Here is a 19058-nt window from a genome sequence, read left to right as displayed (position 1 = left end):
CATTTTGTACTCATGGTTTGATCTGCTTTGAAGTTTGTGGACCTGGAGATTTGCAAAGGCCAAGTTTTAGCACTGTTGCTTTATTGGTGGAACCCTGAAAAGCAGGTCATCTCATACTTCGAACTTTAAATGCACTCAGATTTCACAGGAACAAGGATGCCACAACTTTGTGGGTCCCCTCCTCACCCTGTACCACTTGTGGGGGAGGGCACAATTCCAGGCCGTGGATAAAAGGTGACGGCCAGGAAATCCCATAGCAACACAGAGTAAACAGCTTTATCCTGACAGTGATGAAAATGTGGATCTCACTTTCACAGAGAGTAGGTGAAACAAATTAGATAACTATATTTAAGTGGAAACTAGAAAAGCCTTTGAAAGAAATAGAGGTAAATGCTGAGAGTTAAACATAGATTACAAACTAGGAACAGGAGGAGGCCATTTGGCCCTTCAAACCTCCTCCAGAGTTCAATATAAACATGGCTGACCATTCAACTCAGTAACTTGCTCTTGTCTTTTCCTCATACTCTTTAATCCCTTTAGCCCTAAGAACTAAAATCTATCTCCTTCTCAAAAATATTCAATGATTTGGCCTCTGCTTTCTGTGGCAGAGAATTCCACAGGCTCACCACTCTCTGGGTGAAGACATTACTCCTCATCTCTGTCCAAAATGGCCTATCTCTTAGACAATGGCCTCTGACCTGGACTCCCCAGTCATTGGGAACATCCCTGACTATTCCTGTCAGAATCTGAAACAAATGCTGAAACTGCTAGCAAAACTCAGCAGGGCTGGCAGCACCTGTGGGAAGAAAGCAGACTTAACGCTTCCGAGTCCTGTGACTCTTCATCAGAACTGCTGGACTCAGAAGTGTTAACTCTGCTTTCTTCCCATGGATGCTGCCAAACCTGCTGAGTTTCGCCAGCAATTTCTGGTGAAAAAGATATAGCACGTCTCACAACTCAGGATATGTCAAAGTACAATACAGCCAGTGGAAATACCTCTTACAGTGCAGTCCCTGTCGTGTAGGGCACAGTGGCCACATTTATGCACAGCAAGCTTCCACAAAAAATAACAGGAACAAGCAGATCAATCATTTTACTGACGTCGGTTGAAGGTTAAAAATTGGTTAAATATTGCCCTGAATCACTTTTGAAAAGTAATGTGACATCGCTCCATAAGGAGGACCTCAATTTGAAGAATCATCCAGAGTGTTAGGGTTTCAGTGCTTGAGACACTGGGGCCCCTGAGACCTGAACCCATCACCCCCTAGCTCAGAGGTGAGAGTGCTACCCATTGTTCCACAACTGATACTTATCAGGTCCTTAACCTTAACCTCACCACAGGCACTAAAATAGCCAGTAGGAGGAAAGAAAAGAGTCAAATTAGTTTTTTTTTCGATTCTGAGGATGTGATTCAGTTTAAGATGAATCTAGTTTCCTGCAAATCGCTACCCTATTCCAGTCGATCCTCAGTGAGGTGAGTGCTTACAAAGCAGCCAAAAGTGGGAACCTGAATGGATATTTCTATTGTCTAGCCGGAAGGTGCTGAGGTTATAGTTAACCTGGTGGGAACAGACTATTTGAACAGCTCAGATCTGGAGTCGAAACTGAAGACTTTTCTAGTCAGGGAGAGGCTGTCTGGAACTTGTCAGTTTGCTTATACACTGACCTCCTTCAGCAACGACTTTTTAAATTTTCTATTAACTTGTAATATTAACTACATTAATTGTGGGTATCGTTGGCTACAAAGTGTACAGTGTATCCACATGGATATTCCCATATAGAGACAACTCAACACACATCTCAGAAACCTTGCAGCTTCTGGGCTGTTGGAAGCTAAAAGGACAGCATGAGGCCAATCAGTCTCACCTGTGTGGACTCTTTGAAATAGCCAGTTATTCACCCATGCTCTGCTTGGTTCCTCCCTGGATATTTATTAGGTTCCCTTTCTAATGTTAACAATAACACACTGTTTATAAAAAAAACATACAAAATTGACTTCTGGTTCTTTTGCCAATTGTTGTAAACCTGTGTTAAATATTAAATTGTTCTGAATTAGTTACATTTACTGGGATGGATTATAGCCAACTTGAACCCCAAAGCTTTAACAATACTGTGAGGAAACCTGGAGTTGTCTGTCCCCTGGGTTTGTACCTGGGTATAGTGTATCGTGGGCAGAGGTACCACTATCTTTGGACTGTGCCTGTAAACTGCAGATATGTACAATCTTATGGTAATTGCTGTACTCACATGATTTTCCTAGACAGGATTCAAATCTTCCCTGCTGCACCTGTCAACCATGCAGTGGCCAACACACAAGAGCTCTGCCAGGATTGACTACAATGCTGCTTCTGGGATGTGACATCTTCAGTCATTTGCAGTCAGATGAAAGCTGTGTGTGATTCCTTCAAATTCTGCATTCGGTCTGACTTCCAATGCCTTCAAATCCTCACCACTCCAGCACCCCACCTCCATTCCTATACCAGAGCCTCTCGTGCCTCCTTAAATCCACCAGGATCCCCCAGTCCCTAATCCAGGGGGTTTGTAACCCTCAGCTCCAATACCTCACCAGATTCATTCGTTGACATTGCATTTGCAGCTCTGAGCTCTGCAAAAGCCTTAAAGAAAAGCTAAGACCAAGAAAATTACTACGGCAATTAGTGGCTTTTAGTGTATTAGGTTTTTTAATTCATTCATGGGATGAGGGCGTCACCAGCGAGTCCAGCGTTTATCCCTAATTTGCCCAGAGGGCACTTAACAGTCAACCACATTGCTGTGGGTCTGAAGTCCCATATAACCCAGACCAGATAAGGATTAAAGTTTCCTTCCTTAAGGGACATTAGTGAACCAGATGGGTCTTTCCCAACAACTGACAATGGATTCATGGTCATCATTTGACTCTTAATTCCAAACTTTTATTGAATTCAAATTCCACCATATGCCTTGGCTGGATTCGAACCTGGGTCCCCAGAACATTACCTGGATGTCTGGATTAACCTATTCAGTGATAATACTACTACTAGGCCATCGCCTTTCCAATATTGCAGTTTCAAATTATGATTTTAACAAAAAAAAATCACTGAGATTTGAATAAATTTGTTTCAGTAGTGTAGCTCCACATAGTTGTCGATAAGTGCCTTGGTTTGAGGAGCAGCTTTAGATGGTTTTGATTTTCATTGTTTCTAATATTGCCGCAATGATAAATTATTCTACACGTGGTATTAAAGGTTATGTTTTTAATTACAAGAATTCAAAGCTGAAAAAAAGCTGTCTTAATTCTATGCAAGTTAAAGGCTGTTTTAAAGATGATTGCACTGACAAAAGTCAAGTTTGAAAAAGGAGAAAACATGATTATTCAGAGGCAGTTCTATTTAGCTTTGATTTGGAGGTGCTGGTGTTGGACTGGGGTGTACAAAGTTAAAAATCACACAACACCATCTGATGAAGGAGCAGTGCTCTGAAAGCTAGTGCTTCCAATTAAACCTGTTGGACTATAACCTGATGTTGTGTGATTTTTAACTATTTTAGCTTTGGTTTTGTTTTCTGTTGATACATGCAAGATTCTGCATTAGGACGAGAATTAGAACTACTGGCTCCTGTCGCTTGCTCTGCCATTGAGAAAGGTCATGGCCAATTTGTGTTCTCATTTCCACATTCCCGATAATGCGACTTGTTCTTCAAGAATCTCTCTCCGTCAGCTGTAAATGTATTCTATGATTGCTGCAACCCCACCACCAAAGATCCACGACCCTCAGTGAAAATAAATCCTCTTTACCTCCAAATTAAATGGAAAACCTCTTACTGCAGTCGATGATATACATATATCAGCAAATTATCCATCTGGTTTAAAAATGCAGAATTGTTGTCTTGCTGCTCCTAACATTAGACAATTTTTTTTCTAGAAGGTTCTTCAGCTAAAAAATGGTTGCTGAGTCCTGTCCTAATCCATCCAACTTGGATGCATTCTGAACAACATGGGTCTGCAACCAGTTTATTGATGAATTAAGTTATCTATTATTCTGTTAAGTTCTTTTGCTGTCTTTTAACTATTGTGTATGAATAAAGCGTGCTTTAAAATATTAGCACTACCACAGTTAGGGGGTAGTGTGGCAATAAAAAGAAAAAAAAAGAAAAAAAAGCATGCTTTATTTCAAATGGACGGCAAGGATAAATTGGGCTGAAGGGCCTGTTTTCATGCTGTAAACCTCTATGAGTCCATAAGTCTACCCTCTGAGGGTACTGAAAACACTTTGCTTTTTTTTTAATTTCTTAGCTTTGAGCTGGAGGTGCATAGGTTCTGGTATTTTAACTTTGTTTTTTAATATCTATGGATAGGGTGGAATCTGCTATGGGAAAGATGTTATCAAATTGGAGAGGGTTCAGAAAGGATTTACCAGGATGTTGCCACGTCTGGAAGGTTTGAGTCAGAGGGAGAGGCTGGATGGGCTGGGACTTCTTTCACTGGAGGTTTTTTTTTGGGGGGGGTGCACCTTATACAGGTTTATAAAATCTTGAGGGGCATAGATAAGGTGAATAGGAAATTTCTTTTCCCATGGGTAGGGGAGCTCAAAACTAGGGACATAATTTTAAGGTGAGAGGAGGAAGATTTAAAAGGGATTTGAGAGGCAACGTTTTCACACAGAAGGTGGTTCGTGTCTGGAATGAACTGCCAGAGGAAGTGGTAGATGCAGGTGCAGTTACAACATTTAAAAGACATTTTGGACAGATATGTGAACGGGAAAGGTTTAGAGGGATATGAGCCAGACACAGGCAAATGGGACTGGTTTAGATTGGGAAAGCAGGTCAGCATTAACAAGTTGGCCCAAAGGGTCTGTTTCTGTGCTGTATGCCTCTATTTACCTGCGTGGGCTTCCCGAACCATTTCCAAAGTTGTCTGGCAGGAAGGAAGGCGGCGATTTTAGGCCGGTTCTCCACTGATGGCAGCCGCTGCCGTTTGGCTAGCTCCTTGGTGGTCGGTAGGTGGACACCTTCTCGTTTCTTGGGTTTGCTCTTGCTGTTGCTGGGCTGCTGCTTCAGCTTCTGCCGTCGGGCCTGCTGCTGGGGCCGGGGCTCAGGGGGTAGGCGCGCCTGTTGCCCTGACGACGGGCCAGGCGGAGCGGCAGACTGGAAGCCGGCCTCCTCGTCGGAGCTGCAGGAAGAGTCCTCATCAGTGGTCGAGGACGAAGAGGAGGAGCTGGACGAGGAAGAGGACGAGGACGAGGAGCTGGAGGACGAAGACTGGGATGACGACGATGACGATGACACGGGTGATGAGGCCCTGGAGCTTGTGGCGCTGCTGTTCCGTGGAGCCTCTTCCTCGTCGTTCTGCTGATCTTCCTCACCCTCAGACTCGGGACTGCTGCTGCTGCTCACGCTACTATTGCCGTCTTCCTTCTCTTTGTTCTTCATCTTGCTTTTGGAATCCGTGTTGCTGCCAAAAGTCCCCCCAGAGTATGCGGCACCCACATTAGGTTCCTTCTTGGCAGCCTTATTTTTTGACGGTTTCTGCTTCACCTCACAGCTCCCAGCTGCTGCAGGGTAGTTCACACTGAGTATGACCTTGCTGTCGACCTTGCCTGTCAAGCTTTGATCTTCCATCATCATGGCTTTGGTCTTCTTTGTTTTGGGTGACATCACCCCTTCGTGGTCCAACTTGACCAGAATCTCTGCCTCCAGTTGCTTCCTCAGGCCCTTCCCGCCATTTCCAAACTCCTGGGCCTCTTCCTCCGATTTCTTGCCCTTCTTCACTTTTACACTGGCTCCGGTGCTCTCGGAGATGGCGAACGGGTCCGGCAGCTCACCGTACGTTTCCAGGCCGAGGACATTCCCGAAGACGGGAGCGGGGAAGGTGGCCGGCTGCTGCGCGCTTTGTTTCGGGAGCAGCTTCACCTTCGCCGCCTTTTTCTTCCTCTCACCGGTGGCCTTGGCTGGAGCTCCCACCCCACTCCTTTTCTGGAGGCACTTCCTCGTCGTTTTCGCGACTTGCTTCCCCTGGCCCTCCGCGTCTGTCTGATCCTCTGCCGGTCCGGGAATCTCCGCCTGCTCTGAGACCGAGTCCGTTCCTAAATTAACGTGAAAAGGGGGAAGAGAAAGGGATTCTTGATTATTTTACATTCTCTTCCAATAGTTTCCTCAAGGCCGACTCTCTCAGATAACTCATGGTTCCAAGCAAGTTCCCCGTGACGTGGCCAATATTTATGCTTAGTGACATCAGACACAAAAAAAAACTGATAATTATCGCTTCACTATTTGTTGGCTTTTGCTGTGCACAAATTGTGGTTTCCACCTCACAAAAGCGGGTAACCTTTGAACACCCCCCCCACCCACCCCCAACCTCCCCCCCCCCCCCCCGCATCCCGGCAGATTTCAGTGGCAGAGTGAGTGCCTGCGATCGGCACAGAGAAAGTTTAGTTACACAGGAATGGGAGTAGGCCATTTGGCCCCTCCAGCCTGCTGCCTGCACTCATTTCAATGGCCATGGTTCTGTATCACAGACTCATCTTCGCTCCCCTTGGCTCAGTAACCAATGTCACAGAGAGCTATCAAACTCAGCGCTGAAGGTTTTCAGCTGTACCCCCTGCCTCCTGAGAAAACAGAAGATTTTCCACAAATCTCCGTTTGAGGAAGTCCTCCATCATTTCCTTCACACTGGCCAACTTGCACTGTGAGGGAAGTCTCACTGATGATCGACCTACCAACTTTCCCTTTGGCGGTGGATGTCTTCCTCCCGCGGCCTTTATTTTTCGCTGCGCTGCTGTCAGTGCCCTGAGCGCCGGCCTCCTTGCTGTCCACAGCATCCTTGCTGGACTTCCTGCTTTGCCGCTTGGTATTGGGCACGAGCAGAGCTGGGGATGGCTCTGCACCTGTTAAGAAGAAGCCAGTCTCTGAATCAGACACTGACAGACATAGGCCACTTTTAACTTTTGTGCTACACGGATCAGCAAAAGATTTTAACGACTGGAGGAAATTTAAAGATGTACACTGGGACGGGGCTCCTGCCTGGAGCGGGCGCTCCAGGGGACTGCGTTCCAGTCTCAGGGATATCTGTTGCTCAAACCTAAACAACAGGGGCTGCAAACCAGTAGTTCCATTGTCAGCCAAGGTCTCTCCCATTGGCAGTGAGGAACACAGAATGGTCATGAGCAGAAGGGAATAATCTCAATCATGTATTGGGTTCCTCCACCCTTTCATAGAGTCTGACTGACCTGAGGAACGGAGGGGAGAAGACGGAGAAGGTCAAAAAAGGTTCTGGTGAGAGAAAAACAATCCACCAACAAAGCTGTAGATCTGCTTCACAGCCCCAGCAGAGGTCTATTTGATGTTTCAAGTCAAATTGAGCCAACCTACTTTGGGTTTATAATAATGGCCTTTGACTCCAGTTCCTTTTTGTAACGTTACCCAAACCCCACGCTGGTTTACCTCATTGAGAAGTTGGGAAACCACTTCTTAAACCCCCTTTCTGGACACTTTACAAACGTAGCTGTCAAATGTCTCAATCATCCCTCGAAACTTTGGATTTACGTACATTGAATCTTATAATCTGGAGGCAGAAGGCGTATGTGTGAAAGAGGAATGCGTCCAGTATCACCGTCATCAAACTCCACTGTGATGAGGTCCTCATCTTCATCAGGGTCCGGGCTCCCTAAAGCCAGGGGAGAAGCAGAAGGGGAAAGAGGGTTAGGAGCAAAGCTAAGGGAAGGACTGGAGATTTGGGATGTGGCTGGAGGGGAATACGTGGGCAATTGGATATAATGTGTTAATGTCATCGCAGAAAACAAGCCAGAAAATATACTGTATCAATTGGTGGATAGTTTCACTCAAAATATAACTAGGGTTACTTGAAAGGATGCAACAACATCCTCCCAGTGGCATATCTGACAAACTGACTTGAACACATAACCTTGGACAATGCTGCAGTGCAGTACTAAGGGATTGCTGCACTGCCGATGGTACTGTCTTTTGAACAAGACACAAAATCAAGACATTACATGCTCTCTTAAGTAAGTATAAGATCCCAAAGCAGTACTTTTTTTAGAAAAGGGAGCTCTGTTTTTTAGAGTCCTGGTTGATATTTATTCCTCACCCAACACTGAAAAATACACCCTCTAGTCATTATCGCAGAACAGTTTATGGGAATCTGTTGTCTATAAATTGGCTGCCATTCTCCTTGTGCGCCACAGCGACTGCACTGCAGCAGCAATACATTGTCTGCAAAACACATGGGGACACATTGAAGGGTGCTATATGAATGCAAGTCTTCCTTTCTGGATCATTAGTTGGCTGATAAATATTTGTTTAAGAAAGATGAAAATAAAATCAAACTTTTGGACACATGCGCGCCAGTTGGCTCAATGCAATGAGCATCTGTGGATACTTGGCTAACACCAAGTATCTGGCAACAACATTGGAACAGTCAACCGAATACAACTACAGTGGCATGAGTCTGCAGGATGGAGGTTTGTAAGGGCTGGGAAGCCAGGAGCTGGGTGAGTGAAGGGATCTTAAGGGCTAACTGCTTTCTGAATTAAATTTTTTTTTGTTTACATTTAGCAACTGACCACAAATTACTGTTTAAAAAGGGTTATACAAACTCTCTGGGAGCAGTGGCAGCTAGGTAATAAGTTACCTATCTTAAGTTGCTTTCTCTGCTTTAACAATCCAGGTCTTTTTCAATATATCATTTCAGTTACATCACACTGGAAACATTTGCTATAAATTCTGTGTCTTGAGATCTTATACTCCACAACCACCTGATGAAGGAGCGACGCTCCGAAAGCTAGTGCTTCCAAATAAACCTGTTGGACTATAACCTGGTGTTGTTCGACTTTTAACTTTGAACACCTCAGTCCAAAACTGGCTCCTCCACATCATGACTGCTTTAGCAAGGCTGACTCATTGGTGTGTGTATGTATATATATATATATATATATATATATTGTTCTGCCATAACATGCGTTTCGTCAGCGTGAATTGGCTATAACGCAATTGATGAATTGTGGATGTTGGTTGGATAACGCAAACTTTCTACTGCATGGCTATAATGATTTTCTATTAGGGATCTTCTATTATGTGAGGTTGCAGAGGAAAACAACTGTCGCGTTATAGCAGAACGACCGGTATACTCTTTGGAAAACAGGGATTCTCAGTGCTGGTTGAGTAAGGATAGTTAGGCGAGGAGGAGTACTGTGTAAATTAATTGAAAATAAAAACTAATTAATAAAAAAATGACAGAATAAGTGATGTGTCACGACTGCAGTATGTGGGAGCTCCTGGATTTTGCAGCAACCCATGGCAAGCACATCTGTTTTTAAGAGTCAGCCACTTGGGGAGTTCCAGCTCAGGCAGTCATGTGCCTTTGGCTGGCTTTGTCTGATTTATTCAGTGGTCAGGGTCAGGAGAGTGTGACTGCGAGTTGAAACAGGTCAGGGAATCGAGAAGGTGGCAATGGAGGAGCTGCACTTGCCTGGTACTTGCAATTCTCCAAAAGTTTTGAGGTTCGCATAGTTTATAAGGACGAGAGTGAGGGCTGTGGTGTGAAGGGGCTGATTGACCATAACAATATGGTACAGGAAACTTTTGAAGTGGGAGGGTTAACAGAAAAGTATGATTGGGCGGCATAATCAGGGAGCCTGACACTGTCCTCCGTAGTCGAGCACAAGTATCTGCATACCAGAGTTTAGGATACCTGCTCAGAACTGGAGAGGAACTTGAGTGGGAGGGGAAGGATATAGTTCTCAGCAGTCCAATTCATTTCCAACAACATGGGTAAGCCAAGGAAAGAGGTTTTGCACAGTCAGCATGCAGAGCTAGGTACTAAAGTAAGAAGCAGAACTTCAAAGATAATAAACTATGGATTCTTATCTAAGGCACATTCAAGTTAGGAGAGAACAAATCAGATCAGAGAGATGGACATGTGGCTCAAAGACTGTGTGGGACAACTGGGTTCCATTTTGTGGGGCAATGGCACCAGTCCCTGAAGATGTGGGAGCTGTACCTTTGTGATGAAGATCACCTAAACTGTCCTGGGGTCAGTGTTCTAGCAAACTCAAGGGGACTTTAAACTAAATAGGAGAAGTAAGGCAATAGGTCAAGGTAACAATAAAGACTCTGATAATGGCAGAATATGACAGAGAGGGGCAGTGATTGTTGTCAGTTGTCTCTGTAACAGGGCTAGAGTTTACAAAAGCATCAAATTCTGCGCTCTGTATCTGAATGCCTGCAGCATTCACAATGAAACAGGTGAATTGTCGGCTCCAATAGAAACTGATATGCGTGACCATCGCAGAGACAACTCCAAACTGGGACCTGAATATCCAAGGGTATGTGATATTTGCAAAGGAGAGGCAGCTGAGAAAAAGGAGGTGAGGTGGCTCTGTTAATTAAAGAGCGTGTTAGTATTGCACTGAGAGATGATCTTAGCTTTAACGTTCAAGCTGTAGAATCAGCGTGGCTGGAACTAAATAGTAGCAAATGTCAGAAAACTTTGGTGCGGGTTGTTTATCACCAGCATTTGGTTGCCTATAATACAAATCAAAGTTTAAAGCAGGTTCTTGTAACAAAGGTAACAAAGTCATCATGGAGGATCTCAATCTACAAACAGATTAATTAGTACTGATGTTATGGAGGATGAATCCTTCGAATGTATGCAAGATGGATTTCTAGAACATGAGTATCAAAGGGAGCAATTAGATAATGTCCTATTTTAGATCTAGTACTGTCCTATAAAAGAGGGCTAATTAGTAATTTTGTTGAGAAATAATGGCAATGATAGCATTTATAATGTAAAGTGATGTATTTCATTCAGAAATTAGGCTCTTCAATTTAAACAGAGAAACAATAAAGCTATGAGGGATTAGAAAATATGGCGGATTGGAAAACTACATTAAAAGTTTTGATGGTAGATAGGCAAAGCGAATATTTAAAGAATGAATGCATTGTTTACAACAAAACGACACTCCTTTAAAGCACAAAATCTCAGTCAGGGAAGAGTTCTGCCTGTGTCTCACAGAAGGAATCGAGAATTTCATTAGTTCAAAGGAAAAGGCTTATAAAGTCACCAAAAGGAAAAATGTTGAGCCTAAAGATTGGGTAGATCTTAGACTTCTGCAAAATCAGGACCATTAAAAATAGAAAAGTTAAATAGTAAATGAGAATAAATTAGCAAGAAACATGAAAGCAGAGCATAAAAGCTGCTATACATACTTAAAAAGGAAAAAAAACCAGCAAAAGCAAATGTGGATCCAATACAAGCAGCGGCAGGATATTAAAAATGGGAAAAAGGAAATGGCACAACTGAAAAGGAAACAAATGCATTGGACTGAATCTTATGTTTTTGTGGCTAAGTGAGAGCATTTTTTGCTGAAGGTGCAGTGGGATCTTACCATATCTGACCAAACCCACCCCATGAATGACCTACCCCACCCCTATATTGCCCCTCTCATTTCATTCTAGCCCAATCTTATGATGTGCCATTTACAGGACAACTTGCCATTGTTGGGGTGTACTTTAGCTGACTGGTACCCCCAGCATTGGTGCCATCTGCACATGCTGTACACCCGCAGATGCTCTGTCAGCCCGGAGCTGCCTTCCATGGATCCCAACGTCTGATTTCCTGCTCTGTGGGCATGGATCCCGAGCTCCTGCTGAACAGGGCTGGTGCAGAGGCAGAACATCCTCTCTCCCCAGGACCAGTGGTGGAGGCCACAAGACAAGACCATGCCAGCCTACTCTAAGGTTGCCACCTGGGGCTCCGTGTCTGGAGGAATGCCCAACAATGCAGGAAGAGGGTCAATGTTCTTCTCCACTCCGCCAGAATGCCCACATCTTCTCTCTGCTACCTCACACTCACTCTACCGCTGCTGCTATGCCCCTCTCCCACAAAGGCTCATGTCCTACCCCTCTCACTATCTCTCACTCCCTGCCCTCTGCCCACTCATTTGCTTGCAACACCTTCCCACCCTTACCAACAATAACAGCTGTGCCACCCACTTCCACCTCCCATAATACATGCCACTCTCTCTCATTTCAGGAATCAAACAACCCCCTAAAAGTGCAGAAAGAGCCAGGAGGGTGGTGTGCAGTCTGACATGCTGATCCCCATCGCTCAGGTGGAGAGGATCCTGTCTCTGACTGTGCCAAGGGCTGACTGACCATTTCCAAGCCCCTGGACTGGTATTGGCTGCCCTGGACCTACTGTGCCAGGACCCCTGGCTGGAGACTGTTAGCCTTCGCTTAACTGAAGCCTGCCCACAGTCACGTCAGGCTTTGCGGCTGTGGTTACTGGTAACGCAATCCAGCAGCACTGTGAGCCTGGCATTTTGGGCTGAAATGGCAAAGTGCAAAAAGGTCAGACAAGGATGCTGTGAGCATCCAGACAGGCTAGAGCGAGTGAGCGTGATGGCAGGAAGTGGACAGCAGGAGATGAAGCCAAGCGTCCAGCCCATGAGCTGGGTGTATGTTCTTGAACACACAGTGTCCTTGCTGCAGCATCCTGTAAGTGGATCACAGATGTGCCATGAGGGCTCTTGGAGGCTGGCACACATCAAATGCCAATGTCTGGTGTGTGAAGCTGGTGCCATCGAGTGCGCACTGGTGCTGAGTATCCAACATGGTGAGCTGAATCTGCCTGTTCTGATTGCCACGCTGAGAACTCTCAGTGTCTAGTGTGATGGGCGTGTTTGGTATGATAGGAAGTTGAATATTATTACGGTGAGTTGGGGCGTTATTAAGCCATTTAGCAAGTGATAATCCCCATTAATTGGCAATTCGCCTGGCTGCCCAGCAAATGCACAAAAGATGCAGCGATTTGTTCTTGATGTTGAGATAGGCCTCGCTGGATTTTCTCACGCGATTATTCCACAGATCTTGCCATGTCCCTCGTGCCACGCCCATTGTTTCTACCGTCATGGAGGCAAACACTAAAATTCCTCCCAAATATAATGGAGAATCTAGGAACTAGTGTAAATGAGGAAGTACAAGATATTAAGATGAATCGAAGAAACTAGTACTATAGGAATTAATGAAACCTAAGGTAGATAAACCCCCTGGGCTCAATGATTTACCTGAAAATGTGTTGCTGGAAAAGCACAGCAGGTCAGGCTGCATCCAAGGAGCAGGAGAATGCTTCGCTTTTTCAGCAACACATTTTCAGCTCTGATCTCCAGCATCTGCAGTCCTCACTTTCTCCTCAATGATTTACCTCTCAGGTGCTGAAGGAGGAGCTTTAGAAGGACAGATGATTCAGTGGCCACCTTTCAAAATTGTTGTGATTCTGCAATGATCCTAGCACATTGGAAGGTTCAAAAATGTATGCCTACTGTTTAAGAAAAATGGGATAAAGTAAACAAGGAAGCTACACAGCAGGAGAAGCAATGGCCTAATGGTATTATCACTAGACCATTATTTCAGAAACTCAGCTAATGCTCTGGGAACCTGGGCTTGAATCCTCGTGGCAGATGGTAGGATTTGAATTTGATAACAATCTGGAATTGATCTACTGATGACCATGAAAACATTGTTGATTGTTGAAAAACCCATCTGGCTCACTGATATCCTTCAGGGAAGGAAATCTGCCGTCCTCACTTGGTCTGGACTACATGTGACTCCAGGTCCAGAGCAATATGGTTGACTCTCAACTGCCCTCTGAAATGGCCTAGCAAGCCAAAGGCAACTAGGGACAGGCAATAAATACTGGCCAGCCATCGACACCCATATCCCATGAGTGAATAAAGGGAAAAAAACATTAGCTCCACATCAGTTGTAGGGAAATTGCCAGAAACTTTAAGGACGGGATAACAGGACACTTTGATCCTATCCAACGCTTCTATGATTTTCAAAGTGGATTTATGACTAGGAAATATTTTTTTTAAAATATGTTGGAGCTTTTGCAGACAGAATAACAGAACAAATAACATAGAATTGGTAGATACAATATATTGAGAGTTTTATTTAAGAGGGCTCTCAATCAAAGTCCCTATAAGAGATTAGAGCACATGGGATTACATCCTGGCATGGATTGTAAGATAATGAACAGAGAGGAAACAGGACAGGAACAAACAGGTAATTGTTAGGGTGGCAGGCTAACTAGTGGGTTACCTCAAGGTTCAGTACCTGGTAGGAACAACAGGAAGTGAGGAGTGTTTCTTAAATGGTGAGAGGCTGGCAAGCATTGGACCTGGCTGTCCTTGTCCATCAAATCAGTGAAAGATAATATGCAGCAAGTAATTATAAAGTCATAGAGCTGTACAGCATTAAAACAGATTCTTCTGTCCAATTTGTCCATGTCGACCAGATATCCTAAACTAATCTAGTCCCATTTGCCAGCACTTGGTCCACATCCCTCTAAACCCTTCCTATTCATATACCCATTCAGATGCCTTTTAAATGCTGTAATTGTACCACCCTCTGCATGAACAAGTTACCCCTTAGGCTCCTTTTAGATCTTTCCCCTCTCAATTTAAGCCCATGTCCTCTAGTTTTAGACTCTCTAAATCTGGGGAAGAGACTTTGTCTATTTACCCTATCTATGTCCCTCATGATTTTATAAACCTCTATAAAGTCATCCCTTAGCCTCCAATGCTCCTTGGAAAACAGCCCCAGCTTATTCAGCCTCTATAGGTCACACCCTCCAATCCTGGCAATACCTTTGCAAATATTTTCTGAACCCTTTTAAGTTTAATAGCATCTTTCCTATAGCAAGAAGACCAGAATTGAAAGCCGTATTCCAAAAGTGGCCTAACCAATGTCCTATACAGACGCAACATGACTTCCCAACTCCGACACTCAATGCTCTGATCAATAAAGGCAAGCATACCAAATGCCTTCTTCTCTATCCTGTCTACCTGGGATTCCATTTTCAGGGAAGTAAGAACCAGCACTCCAAGGTCCCTTTGTTTGGCAACACTCGCAAGGACGTCACCATTAAGTGTATAAGTCCTGCCCTGATCTGCCCTATCAAAATGTAGTCTCTCACATTTATCCAAATTAAACTCCTCGGCCCATCTGACCAAGATCCCTTTGTACTCTGAGGTAACCTACTTCACTACCCACTACATATTCCATCCAAATCACTTATAAATGACAAAAAAACAGTGGACCCAGCACCAAGCCCTGTGGCACACCACTGGTCACAGGCCTCCAGTCCCAAAAGCAACCCTCCACCACCACCACCTCTGTCTCCTACCTTTTGGGGAAGCCAAATATATGTTTAGCATTATTACAAGAGAATATTAGCACAGAGTAAAAATACCTTCCAACATTTATATAGAGCTTTATGTATGAGACCACATCTGGAGCATTGTGCACAGTCATAGACATTTTAACCTGAGAAGGGATTTACTTCCCTTGAGGGAATATAAATGAAGGTTCATTGGACTAACTCCTTGGTTGGATGGGTTTTCCTGTGAGGAAAGGCTGGGCACATACTCTCTGGAGTTGAGAAGAATGAGGGATTTCTTTAGTCAGAGAGCAGTGAACCTTTGGAATTCAATGCCCAGAGTGCTGCAGAAGTTCCAGTTGTTAAGTTTGGTCAAGACGGAGATCAACAGATTTCCACAAATTAACCACATTAAGGATAATGCAGATCATGCTGGAAAATGGTGGCAATGTTGAAGGTCAGCCATGACTCAACATGAAAGACTAAATAACCTATTTCTATTTCTTATATTCAGAAGCTGGCAAGAGCTGCTGCTATTTTGCACAGTTCATTATAACTTGGAGCATGCACTGCGCTTTAACAATCCTCCACACCTCAAGTCTTGCAAAGTGAGCATCACTGAAAATGAATGTACAGAAAATATAGCAATAACAACAGCACTGACATAGCACCTTGCATGTGGTAAAACACTCAAAGCCTCTTCACGAGGAGGGTTATGAAAATACTTTGAGACTGAACCACAAAGGCAGCTATGGGGAGAAGGGACCAAGAGCTTGGCCAAAAAATGTAACTTTTGAATAGAGAAGGTATGAATGAAACAAGGGGAACTGAAGTGATGGTCTCAGGAGTACACTGGCAGTGAGAATGGCCATAGGGTCATGCAGACACAGCCAAAATGCTCAGTTAAGAGCGTCAAGTTGAGGAACAGTTTTAAAAATCAGCAAAAGGAGCAGAAGGGGGAAACAATTAAAGACAAGACAGAGGCTGGCCAGAAAATGTTCAGTGTGATGTGGTATTTATTGATTGTGCAAAGTTGAACCATCTCCGGTGGAATTATTAGATTACATTACAGTGTGGAAACAGGCCCTTCGGCCCAACAAGTCCACACTGACCCGCCGAAGCACAACCCACCCAGACCCATTCCCCCACATTTACCCCTTCACCTAACACTACGGGCAATTTAGCACGGCCAATTCACCTAACCTGCACATTTTTGGATTGCGGGAGGAAACCGGAGCACCCAGAGGAAACCCACGCAGACACGGGGAGAATGTGCAAACTCCACACAGAGAGTCACCTGAGGTGGGAATTGAACCCCGGTCTCTGGCGCTGTGAGGCAGCAGTGCTAACCACTGTGCCACCGTGCCACCCACTTTTTCTTTTTAAGACTCGACCCCCAATATTTGCAAGACAGACCTGTTGTATTTTACACCTTGGGAGTCCGTTGTTTAGATTAGATTAGTAATTATGTTCAAGCATTAATAAGTTGCACATTCAATTCTGGATTGTTAATGAATTAAAAAAAAATACATCTTCAAAATAAGAACCAGATGGGAGTCAAGATCAGATGCTATGACTAAATAGGGATTTACAGGTTAATTTTTGTTTTTAAGAAACCCAAACGTTCTCCCAGTTAAATCAGGGAAACATGCCATCAACAACGAATCATTCAAAGACAAAGGAAGTACATGAAGAAAGCATTAGTTGCCAATTTTTGCTGTCAAGTTCGAGTTTACACCTTGGCTCTCGAAAATAGAAAAATGCAATTTCTGATTTTGTCTCTGCTCTGGTCATACTAATAGCATTTCACACCATAAAAACGAAAACCGTTACTACACACAAGTGAAAATGTTAACTATTGGTTGCTTTCTGGAACCACTTAAAACTGCAGCTTAACCCAGTGTTTTACTGAGTTACACAGAATATAAAGGGCATGGTTTGATCCCAGTTGTGGTGTGTTAGTCATTCCCTGTGGGAGGGTTAGACACAGTGGCCACCATACAATTGGAATTCAGTATCAATAGTGCGGGAGGAGTTCTGCCTCCTGATTGCTAACCATCATCTTCAGTTTGCATTGGACATGAGGTTGGAAAGTGAAGAACATCTTCAAGCTCATCTGTGTTGGCCTCTGAAGTTAAACAGTATGTTGACACACTCTGCCTAAGCTTACACCAAAGAATAGCCCATAAGTTCCTGACTTCCTTCTCAAAACCTCAGTGCCCCTCTTCCTCTCCTTGCAACACTCCTCAAAACCTACCTCTTTGGACCCCCACCTAATGCTTAGTAATGCTCTCAAGAGGTGTACTGGGATGGTTTGCTACTTTGAAGCCCTTAGTTAAATTCAAGTTATCATTCTAGATATGATGGTGATAGTGGCTGGAAACCAACATCACCAGTGGGAAAGATGGGGATAGGGGGTTGGGTGGGGGAACATTAAGTTGAGCAACTGACGTGTGACTGCAACCCCAATTTACTGTCTTGTGAGAAAAATACAAGATCCAAACACCCGAATAACAATGTTGGATTCGCCTCAGCCCTCTGAAGGCCAGATCATTGTCCTGTGTGAAAATTCCCCCTGGGATTGATGGTTTTTTTCCTGCAAGATCTCATGCCACCCCGTGAAATTCTACAGCGGGTTCAATCAGCTGGAATGCTGGAAGCTGCAAGTTATGAGGAATTCTGCAGGACAACAGTGACCTTAACATTCTGCCCTGTACTATCATCCTTGGGATCACTTGGGAAAGTTGGGAAGACTCCTGGAGGCGGAGAGGCCAGACATTCATTCGTCTTTTGAAAAAGCTGAGCCTCTGCTTGATTGCCAGCACTGGCTCTCTCAGTTCTGTTGTGAAGCTTCTATAGAAATGTCAAGGTGAATTTAGACAAGGTTAAGGCTTCAAACGCTTTCCATTTCAGATATTTAAGGTGTCTCGAAGATTGACATTTTATTCTCCAACAGTACAAAGGAGTTCCTTTAACAAATCGGATGAAGCAATGAATGACTTTTAAGACATCTTTTTTTGTTTTACACACCTTACTGTCACTATAGTGGGTGAATTAAAGTAACATAGCCTGGTATCAGGGCGTGACTGGAAGGCATAGCCTGGCATGTGCTGCACGAGAATTTTAATATGTTCTGTCAGACAGACCACAGCCCATGACACCCTGAGGTACTGCAAACCATGTCCCATGAAAAATCACAAAGGACTAGGTCATGACTATCTCCAAAATGGGGTTGACCAGGTGACCACAGATCACAATCTGTTCCAACCTGCACCCTCAGAAGTGAAATGAGAAACCCAAGGAATAGACCCAGGAATCCTGGGATTAGGACCAATCCACCATTTTTAAAGGGCTCCCAGTCATCCAGTCCTGGCAAAAATCCAGACCAATACCCATTTCTTCTTGAAGCGGTTGTGGGGATAATCCTCTTTGAAAATCAAAGCTCAGCTGGAGTTTTATTCTTTCTGCCTTGCTAACGGATTAATAATAATAGTATAATTCTGACTGGGGTTTAAATATTTGATGTATTATGTTGCCTTGGATACCACCCACCTCTCTCCAGATGTGATTAGGCTCCATCTTGAGAAATCCCCAAGTTGGAATGAAGGATGAGATCTGAGGATATTTTGTTTACAGCCTAGAAACCTACTTTCATCACATTCCTAATCCCTCCATTGAACAGAGGAAGGTTGCCAAAAATGCTTTTGGCAGCCGTGAGGTTAAACAAAAAAGTGTTTTTCTCCCCAGTTCCATTCTGTGCTGTGAGCTGCTAATGTTGGTGTTCTCACTATAAAAGGAGCCGAGAGTAGCAGATTTATGGCAATAATTAGAGAATAGCAGTTATCACAATGTCAGCGCACCATGATAAATTTCGGTCTCACATACAAGAGCACGGTGATAAATTTGC

The 19058-nt window shown here is 44.1% G+C and overlaps 1 protein-coding gene across 11 annotated transcripts in view; it reads right to left on the bottom strand.

Annotated features, from left to right (window-relative positions):
- tnrc18 (trinucleotide repeat containing 18) overlaps nucleotides 1-19058 on the bottom strand; it is a 179791-nt gene that overhangs the window by 8811 nt on the left and 151922 nt on the right. For 6 of the 11 annotated variants that reach the window (XM_087997943.1, XM_087997941.1, XM_087997949.1 and 3 more), the window contains 3 exons: nucleotides 7523-7717; nucleotides 6693-6893; nucleotides 4858-6059 (listed from right to left, as the gene is read on the bottom strand). In XM_087997943.1, coding sequence (XP_087854069.1) covers nucleotides 4858-6059; nucleotides 6693-6893; nucleotides 7523-7717 — 1598 coding nt within the window. The remainder of the gene's footprint in view (nucleotides 1-4857; nucleotides 6060-6692; nucleotides 6894-7522; nucleotides 7718-19058) is intronic. The other 5 variants (XM_087997945.1, XM_087997946.1, XM_087997947.1 and 2 more) reach the window with 3 other exon arrangements.

The sequence above is a fragment of the Chiloscyllium plagiosum genome, unplaced genomic scaffold (genome assembly GCF_037043375.1).
Source record: "Chiloscyllium plagiosum isolate Xiang-an unplaced genomic scaffold, Cpla_swu_hap1 HiC_scaffold_20, whole genome shotgun sequence".
NCBI lineage: Eukaryota > Metazoa > Chordata > Chondrichthyes > Orectolobiformes > Hemiscylliidae > Chiloscyllium > Chiloscyllium plagiosum.
The sequence above is the reverse complement of the archived record's forward strand: the minus strand, read 5'-3'. Positions and strand labels throughout refer to the sequence as shown.